This window comes from Clinocottus analis, unplaced genomic scaffold (genome assembly GCF_023055335.1).
Source record: "Clinocottus analis isolate CAN_PGR_092001 unplaced genomic scaffold, fCliAna1.0.p SCAF_39, whole genome shotgun sequence".
In the NCBI taxonomy this organism is placed as follows: domain Eukaryota; kingdom Metazoa; phylum Chordata; class Actinopteri; order Perciformes; family Cottidae; genus Clinocottus; species Clinocottus analis.
In genome coordinates, this window is record NW_027176142.1 from 863,354 (window position 1) to 883,794 (window position 20,441).

General features: G+C 40.7%; 2 protein-coding genes across 4 annotated transcripts; both read right to left on the bottom strand.

Moving 5' to 3' along the window:
• Nucleotides 1–1,861: 1,861 nt before the first annotated feature.
• On the bottom strand, nt 1,862–6,762 carry LOC137799826 (tubulin alpha chain-like). 3 transcript variants are annotated; one of them, XM_068596661.1, is made up of 6 exons: nt 6,661–6,762; nt 5,869–6,010; nt 4,879–5,058; nt 3,841–4,063; nt 3,602–3,750; nt 1,862–2,918 (listed from the first exon to the last, which is right to left on the bottom strand). In XM_068596661.1, the coding sequence occupies exons 3-6, from the start codon at nt 4,879–4,881 to the stop codon at nt 1,941–1,943; spliced, it is 1,353 nt and encodes a 450-aa protein (XP_068452762.1). In that variant the 5' UTR covers nt 4,882–5,058; nt 5,869–6,010; nt 6,661–6,762; the 3' UTR covers nt 1,862–1,940. The 3 variants fall into 3 exon arrangements, with proteins under 3 accessions (XP_068452762.1, XP_068452763.1, XP_068452764.1); XM_068596662.1 differs by having other exon boundaries at nt 5,851–6,010; XM_068596663.1 differs by having other exon boundaries at nt 5,811–6,010.
• Nucleotides 6,763–7,340: 578 nt separating this feature from the next.
• On the bottom strand, nt 7,341–11,128 carry rps21 (ribosomal protein S21). The gene is made up of 6 exons (XM_068596664.1): nt 11,078–11,128; nt 10,534–10,616; nt 9,951–10,014; nt 8,662–8,733; nt 7,919–7,974; nt 7,341–7,406 (listed from the first exon to the last, which is right to left on the bottom strand). Exons 2-6 carry the CDS (start codon nt 10,581–10,583, stop codon nt 7,397–7,399), a joined length of 252 nt encoding a protein of 83 aa, XP_068452765.1. The 5' UTR covers nt 10,584–10,616; nt 11,078–11,128; the 3' UTR covers nt 7,341–7,396.
• Nucleotides 11,129–20,441: the final 9,313 nt, after the last annotated feature.

A 20,441-nucleotide genomic window follows, 5' to 3' on the forward strand; every position in this document is an offset into this window, starting at 1 on the left:
TCATTGTATGGCGAGCTTAGACTCGCCTGGCACACCCTGCCACAGGCAAGGTTTAGCATTTAATTCAGATTAGTTTGGCTCTAAAAGAAGGCGCACTGACAGTGTGTGTGTGTGTGTGTGTGTGTGTGTGTGTGTGTGTGTGTGTGTGTGTTATACAGAGACATAAAGAGTGAAAACAAGAAGAAACAAAACAGCATTAGCGTCTCAGTTGACAATAAGTGATGTTACACATAAATCTCGCAAACTTTGACTTCAATGTTTCTTCCCCTTCAACACACACACACACACACACTTTTCTCAAGCTTTTAAGGCCGGGTTTAAGGCCGCTAACAGTTAGTAATTAACCCGTAAACAGGAAGTGATGCAATTAAAAGGACAGCAGAGCTCATTTACCGTCGTCTGTAATTTCACCCGAGAAAGAACAGAGAAAGAGACGCTTGAGGAGGAGAGAGCTGGAAACTATTGTTGATATGAGTAAATAATAACCTGATGATGCAGCGGTGATTCTCCTCCAGTGAGCAAGTTTCTTTTGGGTGGACGTGCAGATCTACAGGAAACATTTCAGTATATTGGATATAAACTATATTTCAGAGCGCTTCACAATGTGACCTGTGAGAGGTTTTAATTGATGCAAAACAAACATTTCCCATATCTTGCTTCACAGTCAACCGGGGCTTCTGGGAAAAAGAGAGACAAAGAAAGAGAGAGACAAAGAGAGGAGGGGAGTTGATGATGATGACAAACTTGTCCTCTGTGCAATTACTCACTTGTAGGAAAAGAGAGAGAGAAACTGTGGGAACGAAGCAGTAAAGCAGCAGCTGATGAGGATGATGAGGATGAAGACCCTGAACCGCTCTCACACACCTTCTCTGTGTTTAGTCTGAACGCCGGCCTGTCATTCACACGCTCACCTGTTTCATCTGCTCTCTCGTTCTCTGGAGGCCGAAGAGTCAGACAGGAAACACACCGACTGACTTTATACTGTTGGAATAAAGTTTACCAGAACATCTGTTGCAGCTTTGACTTCATCAAACATGTCGGATTTTTACCAACGCTGCATTCATTTGAATGAAAAGTCAGTTTTAACCTGAGATGTTATTGATTTTTTTGGGAAAGTTTATCACATTTCTTTGAACTGGGAGGGAAACACTTTGCTTTGTTTGCCTCAATACTTTTTTTTATTGTTTTGACAAATTGTGTCAAATTGACTTATTTATTTGTTGTATTTGTTTATCTCCACCACTAATGAATTCATTTATTCATTTCAATATTAATAAAATCATGTTGATTTTAAATTCAATGAATGTGTCATGTTATTACATTTGACATCCATTGTAACACAATTTAACACAATGCAACAACTTCAAACGTGTGAAGAGCACAAACATCTGCAGCGCGCCGCTGCCTCCTTGTGGCCAGAAGGAGCAAGCGCTGCTTTTGAGTCCACTCAATGTAATGACGTCTAAAAGTTAAGTTAGGTTTAACATTTAACACGAGCTTAAAATATTGTGTTAGAGCAACTGTTCCAACAACAACTGAACATCGTGCATATTATACACACTGTGAAACTGTAATACTGCTCTCATAACTCTGCATTGTTTTATATATAGTTTTGACCATTAGCATTTACCTCTTTTCTTAGTATTTTATATTTTGGCATAAGTTTAAGTTTGTGTGGAAGGAGGATATAATAAAGTATGATTTTCATGGTATGAAGTAACTGTTAACACTTAACAGTGCATATGACAATATAAATATATGGATATCTTAATAACTTTATACTCCAAAAGACGGCAGCATGCTTTTGTCAAGTTGACATCTAAAGAAATAAAACAATCTTCACTGTTTCATAAAAAACAAAAGTCCAGTCACTCTGAGTATGAACGACATTAAACAACAGTGCAGTTACTGAACACAGTTTATTTCGAGTACAGATCAGTTTAAAACTCTCCGTCCTCCTCGTCCTCGTCTCCAGCACTATCAGCTCCGACCTCCTCGTAATCCTTCTCCAGCGCCGCCATGTCCTCTCTGGCCTCGGAGAACTCGCCCTCCTCCATCCCCTCCCCCACGTACCAGTGGACGAAGGCCCGCTTGGCGTACATCAGGTCGAACTTGTGGTCGAGCCGGGCCCAGGCCTCCGCGATGGCGGTGGTGTTGCTCAGCATGCACACGGCCCTCTGCACCTTGGCCAGGTCTCCTCCGGGCACCACGGTGGGCGGCTGGTAGTTGATGCCCACCTTGAAGCCGGTGGGGCACCAGTCCACAAACTGGATGCTGCGCTTGGTCTTGATGGCGGCGATGGCGACGTTCACGTCTTTGGGCACCACGTCGCCGCGGTACAGCAGGCAGCACGCCATGTATTTGCCGTGGCGGGGGTCACATTTCACCAGCTGGTTGGCGGGCTCGAAGCAGGCGTTGGTGATTTCTGACACCGTCAGCTGCTCGTGGTACGCCTTCTCGGCGGAGATGACCGGGGCGTAGGTGGCCAGGGGGAAGTGGATGCGGGGGTAGGGCACCAGGTTGGTCTGGAACTCCGTCAGGTCCACGTTCAGGGCGCCGTCGAAGCGCAGGGAGGCCGTGATGGAGGACACGATCTGGCTGATCAACCTGTTGAGGTTGGTGTAGGACGGACGCTCGATGTCCAGGTTCCTGCGGCAGATGTCGTAGATGGCCTCGTTGTCCACCATGAAGGCGCAGTCCGAGTGCTCCAGGGTGGTGTGGGTGGTCAGGATGGCGTTGTAGGGCTCCACCACGGCCGTGGACACCTGGGGAGCCGGGTAGATGGAGAACTCCAGCTTGGACTTCTTGCCGTAGTCGACGGACAGACGCTCCATCAGCAGGGAGGTGAAACCGGAGCCGGTGCCGCCGCCGAAGCTGTGGAACACCAGGAAGCCCTGAAGGCCGACGCAGCGCTCAGCCTGAGGGCAGAGCGAGATCACACGTCACAGACGCACAAACGTACAGGCAGAGCGTCACTCAGCGAGCAGAACATCCTGCTGGTTAAACATCGGTACCGACAGCACACATTCATGAGGTTCATTATTATGCATTCAGCTCTCATCAGTAAAAATATTATTGAGCGATTTTTACATTATGACGTTGGCATGAATTTTGTTTTTTGTGAGAAGCTGCAAAAGATGGAAGTTGTTTGAAGGAGATGTTTTCAGAGCAATACAAAATAGATGTTAGAGTGAATTATGGCTCCTTTAACTTTGTAACACAAACTCTAAGCAGCTTATGAAACATAATTACTGCTGTAAAAACACAATAATTGAATTTCCTTATCATTTACACCGTTATCAGATGAAGTAACGACAGTTGATTTTATCAGCGGTGCCATTAAACATTAGTTATGTGAGCTGGTTCAACTGGTGAGTTACTGGTAGTGGAATCAGATTTCATTTGAATATCATAATAATGAGTTCATCCAAATAAGATTGTTAAAATGTTTCCCTCTACCTCGAGGAAGGTTGAGACACGCAGATATAGTTTAATACAATGTCTTATTTAAGTATTAAGTCACTTTTTTAAATGTTGTTCAGGCTTGTACGCCTACGTGTTCCTGCCAGTGAGGAAGCATCTCCTGGTCTGATGGACCCACCAGTTTGCGGGTCCTGTCCAGCACCAGCTCGATGATCTCTTTGCCGACGGTGTAGTGTCCGCGGGCGTAGTTGTTGGCAGCATCCTCCTTGCCGGTGATCAGCTGCTCGGGGTGGAACAGCTGGCGGTAGGTCCCACTGCGCACCTCGTCTGAACAGATGCATTCAAATCAGAAATCACTTCAGGGTTTGATTTGATGAACTAAAATAAAAAAGAGGGAATTGCATCTCATGACCTCACCGATGACGGTGGGCTCCAGGTCCACGAACACGGCTCTGGGGACGTGCTTTCCAGCGCCGGTCTCGCTGAAGAAGGTGTTGAAGGAATCGTCTTTTCCTCCCGTGGTCTTGTCGTCGGCCAGCAGTCCGTCCGGCTGGATGCCGTGTTCCAGGCAGTAGAGCTCCCAGCAGGCATTGCCAATCTGGACGCCGGCCTGACCGACGTGCACGGAGATGCACTCACGCTGGAAGGGAAACGAGCAGTTGGTGACTTTTACATGTTGCCAGACAGCGATATGTTTTAACCACGTCTAATTAGAAGCTCCAGGTCATCGCTGCATGGTGAAGACAGCGGCGTCCAGAGGGAGGAAGAACTAAAAGGACTCTTTGTAAAGTACCAGATACCACAACATCATGACCGAGTCACCTGACACATGCTGCCCATCTATTTATAGCCTTAAAAAGGACATTCAGATGAACAGATAGTTGATTATCAATAAATACAATCATACTGAAAGAAAAACAAATATTAAATAAAAATATAATCTACATAAACAATCTCTGGAGGGACATCATTTTAGTCTACCAACACCAGACAGAGCTGCAGTCAATAGTACATTAAAAGATTACAAATGAAGGGTTTGATTCTTTAAGTATATTTGGAAAACCCTTTCAAAGAGGTGGTCAAAATAGAAAGATAAGACAAAGACTAGGATGATGAATATAAAATCAATACAATACACAAGAACATACTGTTACTAAAATACACTACAAATACATGAAATAAAACAAGGTAAAACACTACACCGAGGAATGTGACAAGTTATTTATATGTTAACCCAACTTGGTTTATATGCTTTTCCATAAGAAAGACAACACTTAAGCTCTAAATCACAACTAAAACGTGACGTCATGACATTGTTTAACTGTTCACGTTAGACTTCATTCAAGGCAACAAAAGCTCAAGCGAATGAACTAACACCAATACGTGTGTGACCTGTGTGATGTGAGCCTGATTAAATAAAACATTAAAACAAACTCCCCATTGTTCAACACTCACCATGTTTCCTGGAGCTGAAGGGGCTGAAAAAGGGGATGACGAGACGGATTTAACTCACAGCTGCGCTTCAAGGAGTGCTGTGTGAGAGGCCGACACCCGCCGCGCCGAGGGAGGCTCTTTATAGCGGCGAGGGGGCGGGACCACCGATCCTATTGGTCGAAGGTCACGAGCGCGTCTTTCCTATTGGTTAAGCGAAGCAAAGGAATCCTATTGGTTAAGCGAAAGCACCGCTCTTCATCTCCTAATGCCCATGACTGTGAGAGCTGTCCTCCACGTTGAACTCTCAAGTTTAAACAAGCAACAAGAAAAGAACATACAAAAAAAAGTTGTATAAGCAAAAAAAAAAGTACAACTATAATAAATGTAAAAGTACATTATGCAATAAAATAGTGAGATTTTTTTCTATATGTTGTCAAACAGTCAACATTTGATGAAAAATAACTGCATTATCATATAATGAATGGACAAAATGTAATAGAAAAAAAAAAACATTTCTTAAGTGTACTTTAGTAAATGTACTCAGGAACTTTCATCCACAAACAGTTTGTGATGTTTTGTCACAAAACAAACAGAAAGGGAGAGATCAGTTAAACAAGTTTCCTTTCACTTACATGCTCATCATTGAGCCGGTTTATATGTCAAGGATAAAAGCGAAATGTAAATACTTGCTGTTTGGGGTTTGTGCTTTTAGGGAATGAGCTTTAAGTTTAAGTTATACAGTAGACTATAATGTTTAAAAGGTGTATTATTCACAGGACAACTTCAGCTTCAATTCGATTTGTCAACTTTTCATTTGTATCGCTGCGACAAACTATAAAAATGTCTCTGCTCTTTATGTCTATGTCAGTCCACAAATATGATCATGGCCACACTCCTGAACTCTTTAGTGCCAGCAGCTGATGTTAACGTTGCATATAAACTCAAGAACCAACTTCTTTTTTTGCACCGCTTAGCCATGTGCCTTTTCCTCACAGTCTTTTCTGCCTCTACCTCCTGCTTCATATTCTCTGCAGCGGTAGATGTTGTGGGCTGACATTCCAGCTCCATCCTCCTCTCTGTGGCTATAAACAACTTGATCTGTCTCTGGGCCTTGCCCCTTGTCCCTGCTGTACCGATGGAGCAAAACCATCGCCTGTACAAGAACAAAAGTGATTTATTTTCATTGGTAAAACTTATTAATGGACTTCCACTATTACTGTATAGCTGTTAGAGTTGTGACACTTTTAAAGTAAAAGTCGTAACAAGGTTTCAGGAGGTGAACCTGTGGAAGGATCATTACCGATAAACGTAGCTAACGTCATGACGTTAACATTAGCTAACGATGAACGTAGCTAACGTCATGACGTCAATGTTAGCTAACGATGAACGTAGCTAACGTCATGACGTTAACGTTAGCTAACGATGAACGTAGCTAACGTCATGACGTTAACGTTAGCTAACGATGAACGTAGCTAACGTCATAACGTTAGCTAACGATAAACGTAGCTAACGTCATGACGTCAACGCTTGATAACGTTAGCTAACGATAAACGTAGCTAACGTCATGACGTCAACGCTTGATAACGTTAACTTTAGACGATCAAGCTTTAGATTAAAAAAAAACTTAACATAAAAAAACAGGGTTGTGGTTATCAAGCTGACTAGTTTAAGATTAAAAAAATCAGGGTGGTAAAGATTTGATGGGGATAACATGACAAAAATATTCCGAAACATAACTTGGATGGCGAGTTACCTTCGTTAGTTAAACAGCATATTAAATTGTTTCTATCAAACAAGACTTACCTCTAAACTAGAGTTCATTGCTGATCCAGTTGTACCGACGGTAACTTCAATTTGGGGCGAAGGGATGAAACATTGGAGTGACGTAGACGCTGGAGACAACGCTGATTGGCCAAGACTCGACACATCAAAGATGTTTTATTTGCGAAGATCACTCACGACGTCCACTTTTCTCCGTGTCTCACTCCGATTTCAGAAACGCTGCCCGGCCAGATTATTGAAACATTCTATATTTGTATGCACCGTTTGAAGTTTGCAGCGCAGAGTGACCGACTTGCTCGATATCGGACAGAATTATCAACTCCAACTTTTCAAAAGGTCCGGACCCAGGTGTAGACCCAAACTGAAGATTATTGCTATGACAAAAACATGATCTAAGATTTAAAGAAGTTATAAATTGTTGGGCATTTGCCAAAATTTTATGTGGACTATACATCATCTGAACAATTAAAAATCATTTTAAAACCAAAACTTGACTAATCTGAAGCCACTGTTCAATAAATTCATGGATGAAGAGTCAACTGGCTCCATGAGTCAGAACATCACAAGTTAATTCTCAAGTCTCATCGTGGAAACATGTTGAAGATCGATATTAAAACATAGAAAAGAAAATTGCCTCTAAACACATAACCGGTTGACATCTTCCATTTGTTGTTGAGAAATTACTACAATGGCAACAAAAGTATTTTTTCCCCCCATTTTATTTTTTTTTACAAAGTCTCCACTGGTGCATCGTCACTTAGAGGGACCTGTGGAACAAGAGGATAATTGTGAGTTGTTGAATTACCAAATAAGACAGATTCACTGACAAACTTCCTGCCCACTGTTCTGCCTTACTCTGATCCTTTCAGACAAGTCTTTTATTCATTAGTGACGCATGTGCTTTTCCTATCGCTAGTCAAAGATTCTGCTTTAACATTTCCAAAAGAATGTGAATTAGAATTAATTTACTGTATAAGACTGTTTCAACAATTACTGCAGTACAACATGTATTCTCCTCCTACCAAGAGAAACAACTTCTGCTTTGAGAGAGAATCTAGCTTGAGCAAACATGAATAATGTATGATTTTAGTACAGCTTCACAGAAACAACCCTCTTTGTTATGAACTATTCCTTTCTGGAACAAGTAACACAAGTTACTAAGATTCAAAAACTACAGCACAACTGTGTTGGCCGTCCTTATTCATGCATGCTGAATTATTTTCATATCAATGAAAAACAGTAATCGTCACATGTATGCCGCTTGAGAACAGGTTCTTACTTTGCGACAATAGAGTCAGTCTTTGCCAGCCTCAAGATGGAGTCATCAGACTCGCCCTGCAGGACCAAGAAAAAAGGGAAAGCTTTCAGCATTTACGAGGAGATGTCCGGGCAGAGGCAGGTTTCGACCGTCAAAACACATTAAAAAAAACTTCCTGTCTTAATTATTGATGAAGGATGAAAGAAAACGATCCCACAAATAATTCAGTACTATAAACTGCCCGACAGCTGAAATGATAAGAAATGTAAATCTGTGCTCATTGCTTCCCGCAGGCTTTGTTAGACTGATGGGTGGACAGTTGACCCTTTAGGGAGGTCAGAGGTCAGTTTTATACTTCACTAGATGTATTTGACAATTAGTTAGCCTGCTTGCTACTTTTTTCGTTTCTTAATACAGAATATAAGTCGACTAAAAAAACTATGATGCATTAAACTGCAGAAAGCAGCCTAAATAAGCGCCATCTTTACCAGCTGCAACGTTATAGTGATGAAAACACTAATGGGGTGCTAGTCTTGGTAATTAAATGGAAAAAACTGGTGTTAAACTTCATCAATTAAAAAAAAAGAAACCTGTGCTGTACATAAGTAACAACTGTCTAATGGTAAAGACAATAAATAAATTACATTGTGCAATGTGACAAACATATCGTCTTAATCCTCTACTCAAACACTTCAACTGATGACTGACAAGGAAACACGTGACGGTGGGAAAAGTACAAATAAAGAGAATCAGCTGACGCTCACCATTCTGCGGATGGCGCCACAGATGGCATAGGTCTTGAACTGACCATTGAAGCGTCCGGTCACCTTGTCGACCTGCAGAGGACAGAGCGTTGGATCAGACCGGTTCAACCAAAAGAACATTTTAAATTAGCCAAAACGAATCAGTACAGCTCGAGGAAATATATCCTTTATTTTTTGTCAGGCATCCAATTTTTCTCTAAATATAAATGGTGTATAAATTATAATATTGCTATATGGTATTTTTCTGTACTTTTTTTTAAAACTATTTAAAAAGGCAGTTAAATATGTTACAACCCAAGATGTATGTTACTCCTGCTAAAAGGATCTTGAGATTTACTGTTTCAAAAGTCTGCCTATTGACTTTGATATCAGATTAATATTAAAGAGATCATTGTTTGTAAAGATAGAATTAAACCCAAGCCTCTCTTGCACTGCTCCATAAGTACATGTGATGTGTATGAAACTGTTGAACAAAAGCATCACTGACTGTAACTGTAAGAGCATTTAGTCTCTGATGACTCACTGCACACGCGCAAACAGCCAGAATGATTCTATCGATTGATGCCAAAACATTTCCAGTTTTCCTTTTTCCATCACAATTGACCATGTTTATTAATACAACTGTCCAGCTTCACGCCGTTAAAGCAACAGTTTTTCCTTCACCCGTGGAACCTTACTCCCATCATGGCGCTATGGTTTACTCATGCGGCTGACTTCATGCAAATATTTAGCACCAACACTGAGCCCAGTGTTTACATGTGCTTTGTAAAACAGGACATGTCACAAAGCCAGTGGACAAATGAGTAGCACAAATAATCTGACATTATAGGGTTAAAGCATACAAATGTCATCTTGATGTTTGGCCTCATGCCAGAAGTTGTTCAGACTTGTACGAGTGATTCAGGAGAACTTGGCAGGTAATTTTATTTTCTCTTAAGAAGAACACACATTACAAGCAGTCTAGATCTGTACTGGGAGTTTACAATTAACCTTATCAAAGTGAAAAATTCAAAAAGAAACTTTTATTAACTGTAAATTATGTAAGTTTGGTAAATCCATTTGTATTCACTTTTTCACTTAATCAGCTGGAAGTTTCTATATTATAATACACCAAGATGACAATAAAAGGTATTGTTGAAGTCTTGATATTTAGTATATTATAAGACTTATTAAATACAACAGATATTAACCATAAACACAGCATAATCACTAGTAGTTAAACAGGACACTAATCTAGTTTAATTCATTTGGATTAACGGAATAAAATAAGACTGAAATTCTCCACTTACCTCAGCAATGTTCATCTGGATGGAGGCATGGTCCTTGGCTCCGATGATTCGGTTGCTCGCAGAGCTGAAATACACAAATGCATTATTATAATTTATTCATCGAAATGAAATATCACCATCGTTCACACAAACATCACAAAAAGCTCTCACCTGAGCCTCAGTTTAACAATTTCTGATGTTCCTTTAAATACATACACATTAACTCTACTGTCAACAGTATTACATTGTGCTATTCTCCAGTCACCCTGTAATAGTGGTGAATGCAACAAGGTATATTTACCCAAATATGGTTATTAATTTCTAAAATTGTATTTTTAATCCACCATTTTATGCTACTTTATACAACAAACTGCAGGATGAAGCGTTTCTTTGAGGGTTGATAAAAGTATCCCACTAGTATCCTTCAGCTAATAAACTGGTTTCAGAAGAAAAATACAAAATTAATCTAGAAAGTTCTAAGGGCAGTCAACACTGTACAATCAATACATATTACAGAGACAGTAATACTAAACATGAAATACTATTTACTTCACTAACGTAAATAAAGGATGTGATAATTTGCACACAGCAACAAGACACTCACCATTTACGTGGGACGTAGAGGTCCACAAATTCACCAGAGTCGTTCTGCATGTTTACAGGTCGTTCAGGTGGTCGCCGAGGAATCTGAAAGAATTGTAAAAAAATAAAATAAATTACAAATTACAAATGAACTGGCGTATATATGGTGCGCTAACTAGCTAGCCGTTAGCTCACGTTCGTCACTACGCTATTACTCTAGAAGACGCTTCGTGTTTTTACGGTCGCTTCTTTACGTGAATATATTTATGTAACGCTATATCACCGGATTAACAAACAAGAGTGGCTTTAATTCAACGCAAGTCTTTAGAGAAACGAGCAATCACAGTTAGCACAGTTAGCTCATGGCGGCCGCATGTGGCTGCTCGCGCACTCCGGGGGGAAACGTCTGACGTTTACACACAATTTCCACCGTCAACGCCCCCCAAAGGCCTTCTACATCTACACCGCCACGTTAACTGAGACACACCTCGCCGAAAATTGCTACTATGTAGGGATATAAAACGTATTTTCACCGTTTTGAAGACGAGAGCTCGACAGACACTTACCGTATACGACAAATGGCCGACAGGAAAGGAAGAGCTGCTGACCCGGAAGAATAAATCTCTCGCTCTCTCGCCCCCTGCTGGCTCGAAGCTGGTACTGCACGCGAGCTGCACCAAATGGCCAAAAGTATGTAGACAGCCAGCATACACACTTTTAGCCATGACATGTTTCACGTTCAGGGTATGTATGTATATGTATATTGATTTATTTCAACAGGGACAAAGCACTCGTTATATTTGTACTATTTGTATCCGACAACGGCTGCACATAGTTTAAACTCATCTTGTCCTTAGCTCCATGAAAGTAAAGTAAGTCTTTTGATAAATGACATTTCAGACAACAGTTTTCTTTAAGCTTTGTGACAACAATTTGAGAAAGCCATGACAAGATCCAGTTGCACAGAGGAAATGTTTTATCAGTTTTGTGTCGAGGAGCCTAAACTACCTGCCACCAAAATAATCTGTCAACCATTTGTTGCACAATACACTGTGATAATACAATAACTTCCAAACATGAAGATCGATCCTATTCATTTTTTTTGTCTTCAAATTGAGAAACATTAAAGCAATAGACAATTTAATTTTTGGATGCAATATAATTTAAATACCTAACAGAAAGTATTTTTCTCAGTAGCTCAGAGTAAGAAAATACATTTAAGGCAGAGGACATTTCTTAGTACTTCGATGCTGGTAACCATCGTCAATATGTAATTCAATATTTAAAGTTTCAGTTCATTCCAAAGATTCTTCCACAGAAAACCAGGAAGACCTTTACGGAGCTGGTTTTGTGAGTCAAAATATTGTAACGGATTTAGGCCTCAAGTGGTTGCCACAAAGCGAGGAACACATTATTGTCTCAACAATGCCCAAACAATGGAAAGTACACAAACACACGTGACCACTGAGCTACTGTAGACAGTGTCTGTATGACTGATACAACTACACATTTTGCTCATGCTTGAATTTCAGGATGTTTATTTAAGGTACAGTCACCTCAACATGGTAACATTACATAATTCACATTATGTAAAATTATTTGTATTGAACAGAAATATTCTGAAAGTGTCAAGTTGTCATGATTACATGATACGTAATAAAAGTGTGTGAACGTGTGCTACACACGTACCACATCTTACTTTAAGGGTTTTTATCCACAAAACTGGATTCCCCATCATAACATTTACCACACCGCCAAAATTACAGGCGTTTAATCTCACAAGATTTCAGCAATAACTGTTTCAACAAAAACATTTCATTCATCCTATCATAAAGGATGGACCTTAATACATTATATATATATATATATATATACTCTATTTAAATGTAACCCATGACTATCTAAAATAATTATACTTTTGCACAGATAACACAAAGTATATCTTAAAATAGTATTAAATTTTTGACCATAATGGAGCAAAGTGGTGGGAGACTGATGCAATCAAGCAAAGAATACAACTAGCATCTCTTTGAAAGTTCAACTTGTTTAAATAATATCAACAAGCACTACGCATGCAACAGCTGACTAGGACTTGTCCTGGTGTTTGACACACGTGCAGCCCACCGCCAGTTGGAAGGGGCACTGGCACCAGGTGGGCCGGTGGCAGTTTGGTATCCGGTGGTAGACGGAGACCTGGAGGAAGATGGGTTTGGCCGTCATGTGCTTCTCAGTGCAGTTCTTGCAGTTTGCGTAAGGGATCACGGAGGGCTCTCTGCCGGCTCGCTGGTCCACGCTGCAGACCGAGAGGGATGCAAGGTGGGAGTCAAGCAGAAGTAAGGAAATACATGCGTAAATAAACTTATTTAATAGTCAATACACATGCATAAAAACTATTAAATAGAAGAGTGGATGAATAGGGCCATTCATAAAAAGATAAATAAATAAATGTTTGATACACAATCCCATTGTTGACGCAAATGTTTTTTATAGTGTAATGTTTTTTTCTTTCGGCAGGTTCTGTCAATTCCAGTTTTAATTATGATTAATACAGGAATTTAGAAACGCTACAGATTTGATCCTCTACTTGTTTTAGCACTTCATTCATGTTCTTTCACAGCTAAAATAAAATGTTTGATATGGTGGAGGGAGGCAAGGTTTCCACATCTCACTTTAGATCGTTTTTCCGTTCTTGCCTTTCAGGAGTGAGAGACGTGTGTGTGTCTTCATGATGTGATCTGACAACACTTTGAAACAGTTTAGCATCACGTCTTAGCATAACCCGATCTCTGGTCTCACTACAAGCTGAAGATGAAGTTCAGATGAGTTCAAAGTAACTCACTTGTACTCTAATTATGTATTAAAAGATGATTATTATTCATTCGTCACTCACCTCATGCTCCACGGTGCAACTGAAGAGTCCTGGAGCTCCGACACGTGTTTGAAGTCCGGCGTGTGATACTCTTTGACCAGTTTACAGTTGGGCTCACACACTGGGCAGCTCCACGCCGTCCCCACCAGGCCCAGTGACAACTGGGAACAAGGAATATGTATAGAAACATGTTGGAGTCACATTGTCAACACCTTTTGCATTTACTGTCTCGCCTCACGACAGAGTACCAGATAAAAGCTGAAATGCTAAAATAAATCAGTCAAGTTTATTGATGCAGTCAAATGATTCCTTGCAGGTGATGTCTTAAAGTCTTAATAATATTTGTGTGTGTCCTGTGATGCAAAATCCCTCCAACTATCAGGACCTTTCTTTGGTAGCTGAAGGCATGAGGTTCAATATTTCAGCTCTGTATTAAAAAACATTCACTTTTTTAGTACAAGTGAATAACCTTGAAAGCGCATTAAGTTCATTTTATTTTAATTAATCACTAAGATGCATCAATCTGTTAATCTGTGCAAAATGATTGGCGCCTGAAAGCTTAAATCATTGTCAGTACTCACCAGAAGAGCCGTGAAGTTCATGTTGAGGCTGATGAGATGAAGCAAAGGACTTGAACACAGTGAGGAGAAAGTGATCTCTCTCCCGATGTCTGATCTCTGTCCTCCGTCACAGAGCTGCTTCCTCTCTTCTCCCCGAGCGGCTTTTATGACGCCGGCGGTGAGAAAGATTTGCATCACAGAGGAATCCCCGTCATCCTGGACCGTCGCCAAGAGGACATCTCAGCTTCATCTGAGAATGCATCGCAACGCTGAAAGCTGAACTATTGGAAAAAGCTAGAAAGTAGAGAGAGATAGAGATAGAGAGCGGTAAAGAAAGAGAGAGGAAGAAAGAGAGAGATTGAGAGAGAGATGAACAGAAGAGAGAGAAAGACAGACAGACAGAAGAGGGAGACAAATAGAGAAGAAGGGAAAGCAAGCAGTCTTTAGTGTATGTTAATTATAAATTTGGACTTAAAACCAGAACCTGCAATAACTTCAATGCACAGAAGCATTAATGACTTAATCTTCCTGTTCAAGTCATTTTATAAGTAATACTTACACTATGTATAAAACACAGACAATCAAACCAGCTTGCACAATCTCCACACTGATGAAATAATCTTTACATCAGTGTGGTTCCTCAGCGTTGTGTTGTCTCCTAAAACATGACACAACAATCACAAACCACGAGAGCTGGATGTAAAAGTGGTATCTCCTGAACGGCTGCCAGGGATTCCCCGTCTATTATGAGCCACTATGCCCGCAGTCACACACATTTGCTTAGAAAAGCCTACACAAACGCCCACGCCTGAGACTCTCCTCATGACATCATCATCACACGCACCGCTACAAGTCCAAACACAGCGACAACACACACCAACAACGAGGGGTAGCTTTTTATAAGATTTACTACAAGACTCAAGATGTTTTTACTGATCACAGATAACACACAGTTATTCTGGGCCATGAAAGGATTACTCTGCTCGGTTTCCTCCCAAAACAGATTTACAATAAACGTAAGCTGTACTGGTGTTGCTCATTGTATCTTTACCCACGATGCATTGCTACAGCATTTGTCTTTTTAATGTTCTGAAGTGAGTTGTGAGAGCAGGTGAGGTTCTCGCTGATCTGCACTCTGAGGACAGTAAAGGTTTTCCCTCTTTCCACGTCTGAGTGCTGCACCCTCCTCCTCCTCCTCCTCCTCCTCCTCCTCCTCCTCCTCCTCCTCCTCTTCGGGATGATAATCATCTCCTTGGTTTCGTTTGCGTTCAAGGAGAGATTATCATCCCGACTCCAGCCCGTCTCAGGCCCACCAGCGATCATTCCAATGACCGTCGTATCGTCTGCAAACCTGATGACGCCAGGGTTTTCCTGGGAGGCCACACAGTCGTGTGTGAAGAGGCTGTGCAGCAGGGGGCCCAGTACACAGCCCTGAGGGACCCCTGGGCTCACAGGGCTGTGTACTCAGGTGTCACACCGAGAGTGAGAGTCTGTACTAAATGCTGAGGTGAAGTCTATGCGCAGGTGTCCTTGCCCTCTCGGTGCGTGAGGGTTGTGTGGATGACGTTGTCGACCGCATCGTCACTTTGGACTGATATACTTGCATTGCTTTGGGGCGCTCTGCTCTCCTTAATGCCATGAGATAGAACCACAGGGGTGGATATATTCCACCCAGCAGAGGACGTACTTCCTGTGTCGGCACCGATGATCGTTTGCATTGGATGTAAATCTCGAGGCGCAGAATCGTCCAATACGGACGTAATTCTCTGGACGCGAGGGCGGATCCCCCCGCGAGCATATTTGCATCTTGACCACCAACACATTGACGACCAGGTCGGCTCACAGCAACACTGATTCATGACGGATCAACAAGCATGAGGTCATGTTGCATTATCCAGGATTCATTTTCATACTCCCTCGGCCCCTTCGTGTTGTGTTGATTCATAACTCGGCCTCACGCTGAAGGTTGGTGACGCTTCTCAGTGAGTCACTTTACTGCTTTCCTCACTTTTCACTTGGCAACTCCAGCCTGAGCATTTAGCTCAGAGTGTGTTTGTTGGCTGGTTAAAATACAGAATGCTGAAGAATTTCTAGACTTAAAGAAATCAGGTGTGGGAGGTCTGTCATGACTTTTCCACTAATCGCCATATTCACACGGCCGACATTTCACTTCAGCAAGTCCTGCTCAGGGTGGTAGGACTGCTTTCTACCTGTGGAGAAGTGGTCTCAGCATCTGATTGTGTAGCTCAAATTAAACACGACAACTGGACTGCAGAGTTGCAGGAAACACCACCTCGTTACGGGACATTAGTTCAGTTGACAAGAAGCTAACGCACTAGCTAACTTAGCATTAAATCATCACTTAAATATCTCGCACACCTCATTGTTTATCTTTCCTTGTTCCACCTTTCCACCTTTTCCCCTACACACGTGTGTTAGGCCTGTGCATCCCTAGTAACACAAGGTTTGTTGTGTTTTTGTTGTCTCCAAAACCTCGTTCTCTTCCCGTGAAGGACCTTGCATGCTTTGTTGATTTCGCGTAATAAAAGCAAAGCGGTCGGTTGTTGGAGGAACAAAAGATGGTCGCACACAGAATGGAAATGACATCAAACATTGTTCATGTTGTTGTTGGTGTTGTCGGGTTCTTCCCGCCGTTTGTGTAGTATTCCTAATTTTCATGTGTGCACACGGGGACTCCCTGCACACACATGGAAAGCAGGACACGACTCTTTATGACTGTTTGGTCTGTGAGTCACAGGTTGCACATTTATCTAGACTTTGACTGCAGGACATCCCTGAATAAAATATCATTTAAATAAACACGCATCGTGACGGCTTGTCACGACAACATTGATCACAACAGTGAGGGCGACGCATGACGACACAAAGACAGACGCACACTTTAACGGAGACGTGAACAAATGTTGTCCAGGTGAGCAGGTTGTCAGCGACAGTTCGGCTGCAAGTGAAGTACAACACAAGTTTCCTGTAAAGTAGAGAAGTGTCCGTACGCGGAGAAACACTCGTGTTTAGAGGATGTTTCTGAACATAAATATTGTTTATGTTTTTTAAATGCATTTATTTGCAATTGGTGGTCAACTGGATGGATGCTTCTCCATCTGTACTCTGATAACTTTGAGTTTATAACCATTTGCTGTGTTGCTGCATTACATAATAAAACATAACAAGCCGCTGCATGCTTTGCATCTGCTGACTCACAAACAAAAATGTACTTACAGCCTTTAAAAAAAACATCAGAGAAGAAGGAAGTAGAGCTGAATGTTGTGTCAGAGAGGAAAAGGTCTCCACAGGCAGCTGCTCTTCTGCTTTCAGAGTCTCTTCTTTCTTTTTTCTGTTATTTCTGATCAGTTTAGGAAGCTTTGTTTCTTTAATGCTGCATTAGAAAGAAGATAAATTATGATATCAGAGTCCACACTCACATTATTTTGCACATCTTGCACGTACAACATATTGTGAGTCTGATCGCTGCATGAATAAAAAGAAACTCACGCGATACGTTTATGTTTTTACAGTTTTAGCAGTTGAAGTTATCACAAAATGAATGTTTGTTTTAACTTGATATGAAAGCAACTTTGAGTCATAAACAGAGTAAATTGTACGGATGTCTGCAGGCTTTATGTTTGCAAGAGCTCAAATATGTTCATACGCTGCTTTTCTGGGACGTTTTCCACTCAGAGTACGACCTCCTGCCCTCAGGGCGGCGATAGAGAGTTCCCTTTTGTCAATTAAACCGGTTTAAAAACTCATTTGCTCCGACTTCAATCAAAATCCTTAACAATGCTGCTTGAGACTGAAGTCTCTGAAATACGTTTTAATAGTGCTTCTACAGTGGTGATGCTTTCAGCATGTATTTTCATGAGGCGTCTGTGTGTGTTTGTTATGGGACGTGTGCAATACTGTAATTGTGGTTTGGCTGGGGATGTATTGTGTGTTTTTATGTAACTTGAAGTATTTGTGACGCACTGCAGAGAGTCCAGGACACATTTCCCTGAGTGGGACAATAAAGTTTTTATTGTATTGTGTTTCTGCGTCTGTGGGTGATTCTTCACTTCGAGGGAAACGTATTGATGTGTTCTTTCTTTTTAAATCATTTTATGTTACCTTTTTACAAGTTAACACATTACGAAACAACAAAAAATAACAAATAAATCAAATACAAAAATACACAACCAACCAGACGAAGACACAAAAATCAAACCAATCATCATCCTCCATATTGAACCAAGACAAGTTTATTGATCTCATTCTTACCACCATTTTATTCTCAATGCATACAGGCCCCCAGAAAAGATGAATATTGATCTATAGATTGATATGTTGACACTTGATTGAAGTCATTTAGGTAATATATTGTTTATAAATAACTCGGCGATACTTTACCTGCATTTTAGTTTTAAAAATATCTCAACTTGACCTCTTGTTAGTGCATTTCATGTCGGCACCACAGAAACTATGGCAGTGGAACTTTAATTTATAATTTAATTTCCCTGAATTTACATTTTGGGACAGACGTTCACACATTTATCACTTGCATGATTTTCTTGAGTTCAATATTACATTTTAAATGTTGAATGTCCAAAATATGCACACCGGAAATATAAAACACACCTGATAAGCAACTTATTATGAAATATGATGACTGATTTTTTTTGTGTTTTTTTTTTTTTTTTTACATTTGTGCAACACAAATGTAAAATAAGGAAGAAATTTGATTGTGCAAGACAAAGCAGAAACTGAGAGTTTGACAGGTGTGTCAATCGATGGGCGACGGGTTTCGATTCGTTCTGGTGGGCGGAAGTTTTATGAAGTTGTGATATAAAAACATTCAACACAAGAAGTAACACGTCACCGAAACCCGTCCATCAAGGTCTCTGGTTTCTACTGAAGGTCGTCCTGCAGGTGGGTTTGTGTCTTTATCACGAGAGCAAATGTATTGTTTGTAAGTAAATTATCTGACTGCAAATCCTAAATATTTGCCCTCAAATCAAAAATCTTTACTCTTAAAAAAAGCAACGGTTTAAAAAAAAAAACGCTGTAAAAAAAAAGCTCAGAAAAAAAGCTCTCTAAAATTTTTTTTTTTTAAAATGCTAAAAAAAAATGCTAAAAAAAAAACGCTCTGAAGAAAAAGAAAAGAAAAAAAAGCGCTAAAAAAAAAAGATAAAAAAAATGCTCTTAAAAAAAAAAATATTAAAAAAAATGCTAAAAAAAAAAAAAAAAAAAAACGCTCTGAAGAAAAACAAAAGAAAAAAAAGCGCTAAAAAAAAAAAGATTAAAAAAAATGCTCTTAAAAAAAAAAAAAATTAAAAAAAATGCTAAAAAAAATGCTAAAAAAACGCTCTGAAGAAAAAATGATAGAAAAAGAAGGAAAAAAAAGCTCTAAACAAAAAACCCCTCCCAAAACTAAAACTGCTGTAAAAACAACATCTTTGTTTCTATTGGTCGGCTCAACTGGTCTGTTTTTGGAGAGCACAGGTTTCTTTTTTTTTTGAGAGCAAAGATTTTTGATTTACTTAGATAATTTATTTACAAACAAGAAATATGCTCACGTCATAAAGACACAAATCTCCCCTTTCCGGTGTCCCAGCATGCCGAGCGGCTCTGCGTGTCAATAACTGTGTCAATGCTCTTGAAGAAGACAAAAAAAGGAAAAATATGTCAAGTTGTAAGAATTTTTATATCCGGTCAGGAAACTGGTTGAACACAAGAAAAGCTTTTTACATCACAAGCAGACAAAGAGCGCCGCGTTACAGAGACGATGGACGGCGTCTGTTCACGGCACAGAAGAGAGAAAAAGATCAAACAGGAACAACAACATCGGTTCAACGTGTTTCTGTCGTCGTGATAAAAGCTACGAACACCGAACAATGTTCAAATCCTCTTGACGATACAGAGACTCCACAATACTTCCTCCTGAAGCTGAGGGCAGCGAGGTCATGGACAAACAAACATGGAGGCCTGAGCGCGGACTCCTCACCGCCCGCTGGACTCTCTCAGGAGACGCCAGCAAAACGCCAGATTACAGATTACAGGGATTAAAACTCAACTCACTGCCTCAGTTGTGCATCCGTTACGTTCTGCTGAGAGCAGACTTCACTTCAGATAACGGAAGTCTGTCAGTCATTTTCTGACTATTTAAAAGCCTGTGTGTGTGTGTGTGTGTGTGTGTGTGTGTGTGTGTGTGTATTAATTTTGTGTAGCATTAGAGGCTGCAGTGTGTATTTTACAGGGGAATCTTACATTCTCTGGTTCAATTCCTTTAAGCCAACTTCAAACCATTGTGAGATAATAACTTAAAATGAACCGATAACATATTTCCTCCCCGTTACGTCGTTAGCATTATGTGCACATAAGCGTTCAGCGGCTGATGAGTGACATCACAGGTCGTCTGCAGTGATGGCTGCTGGACGCATTGGACGCATTTCCAATATTGGAACAATTCTATTTTCTGCAAATTGATACGTGAAATTGTCATTTTGCAAT

Bases quoted from the DNA above. Each gene is read 5' to 3' on its own strand.
- rps21 (XM_068596664.1), bottom strand. From the start codon at position 10,583: ATGCAGAACGACTCTGGTGAATTTGTGGACCTCTACGTCCCACGTAAA. The intron at 10,015-10,533 runs GTGAGTGTCTTG...TGTGTATTTCAG, and splicing joins CTCTACGTCCCACGTAAATG to CTCTGCGAGCAACCGAATCA. The intron at 8,734-9,950 runs GTAAGTGGAGAA...TGTCCTCTGCAG, and splicing joins TCCAGATGAACATTGCTGAG to GTCGACAAGGTGACCGGACG.
- LOC137799826 (XM_068596661.1), bottom strand. The intron at 3,751-3,840 runs GTGAGGTCATGA...GCATCTGTTCAG, and splicing joins CCTGGAGCCCACCGTCATCG to ACGAGGTGCGCAGTGGGACC. The intron at 2,919-3,601 runs GTGGGTCCATCA...CTCTGCCCTCAG, and splicing joins TGGACAGGACCCGCAAACTG to GCTGAGCGCTGCGTCGGCCT.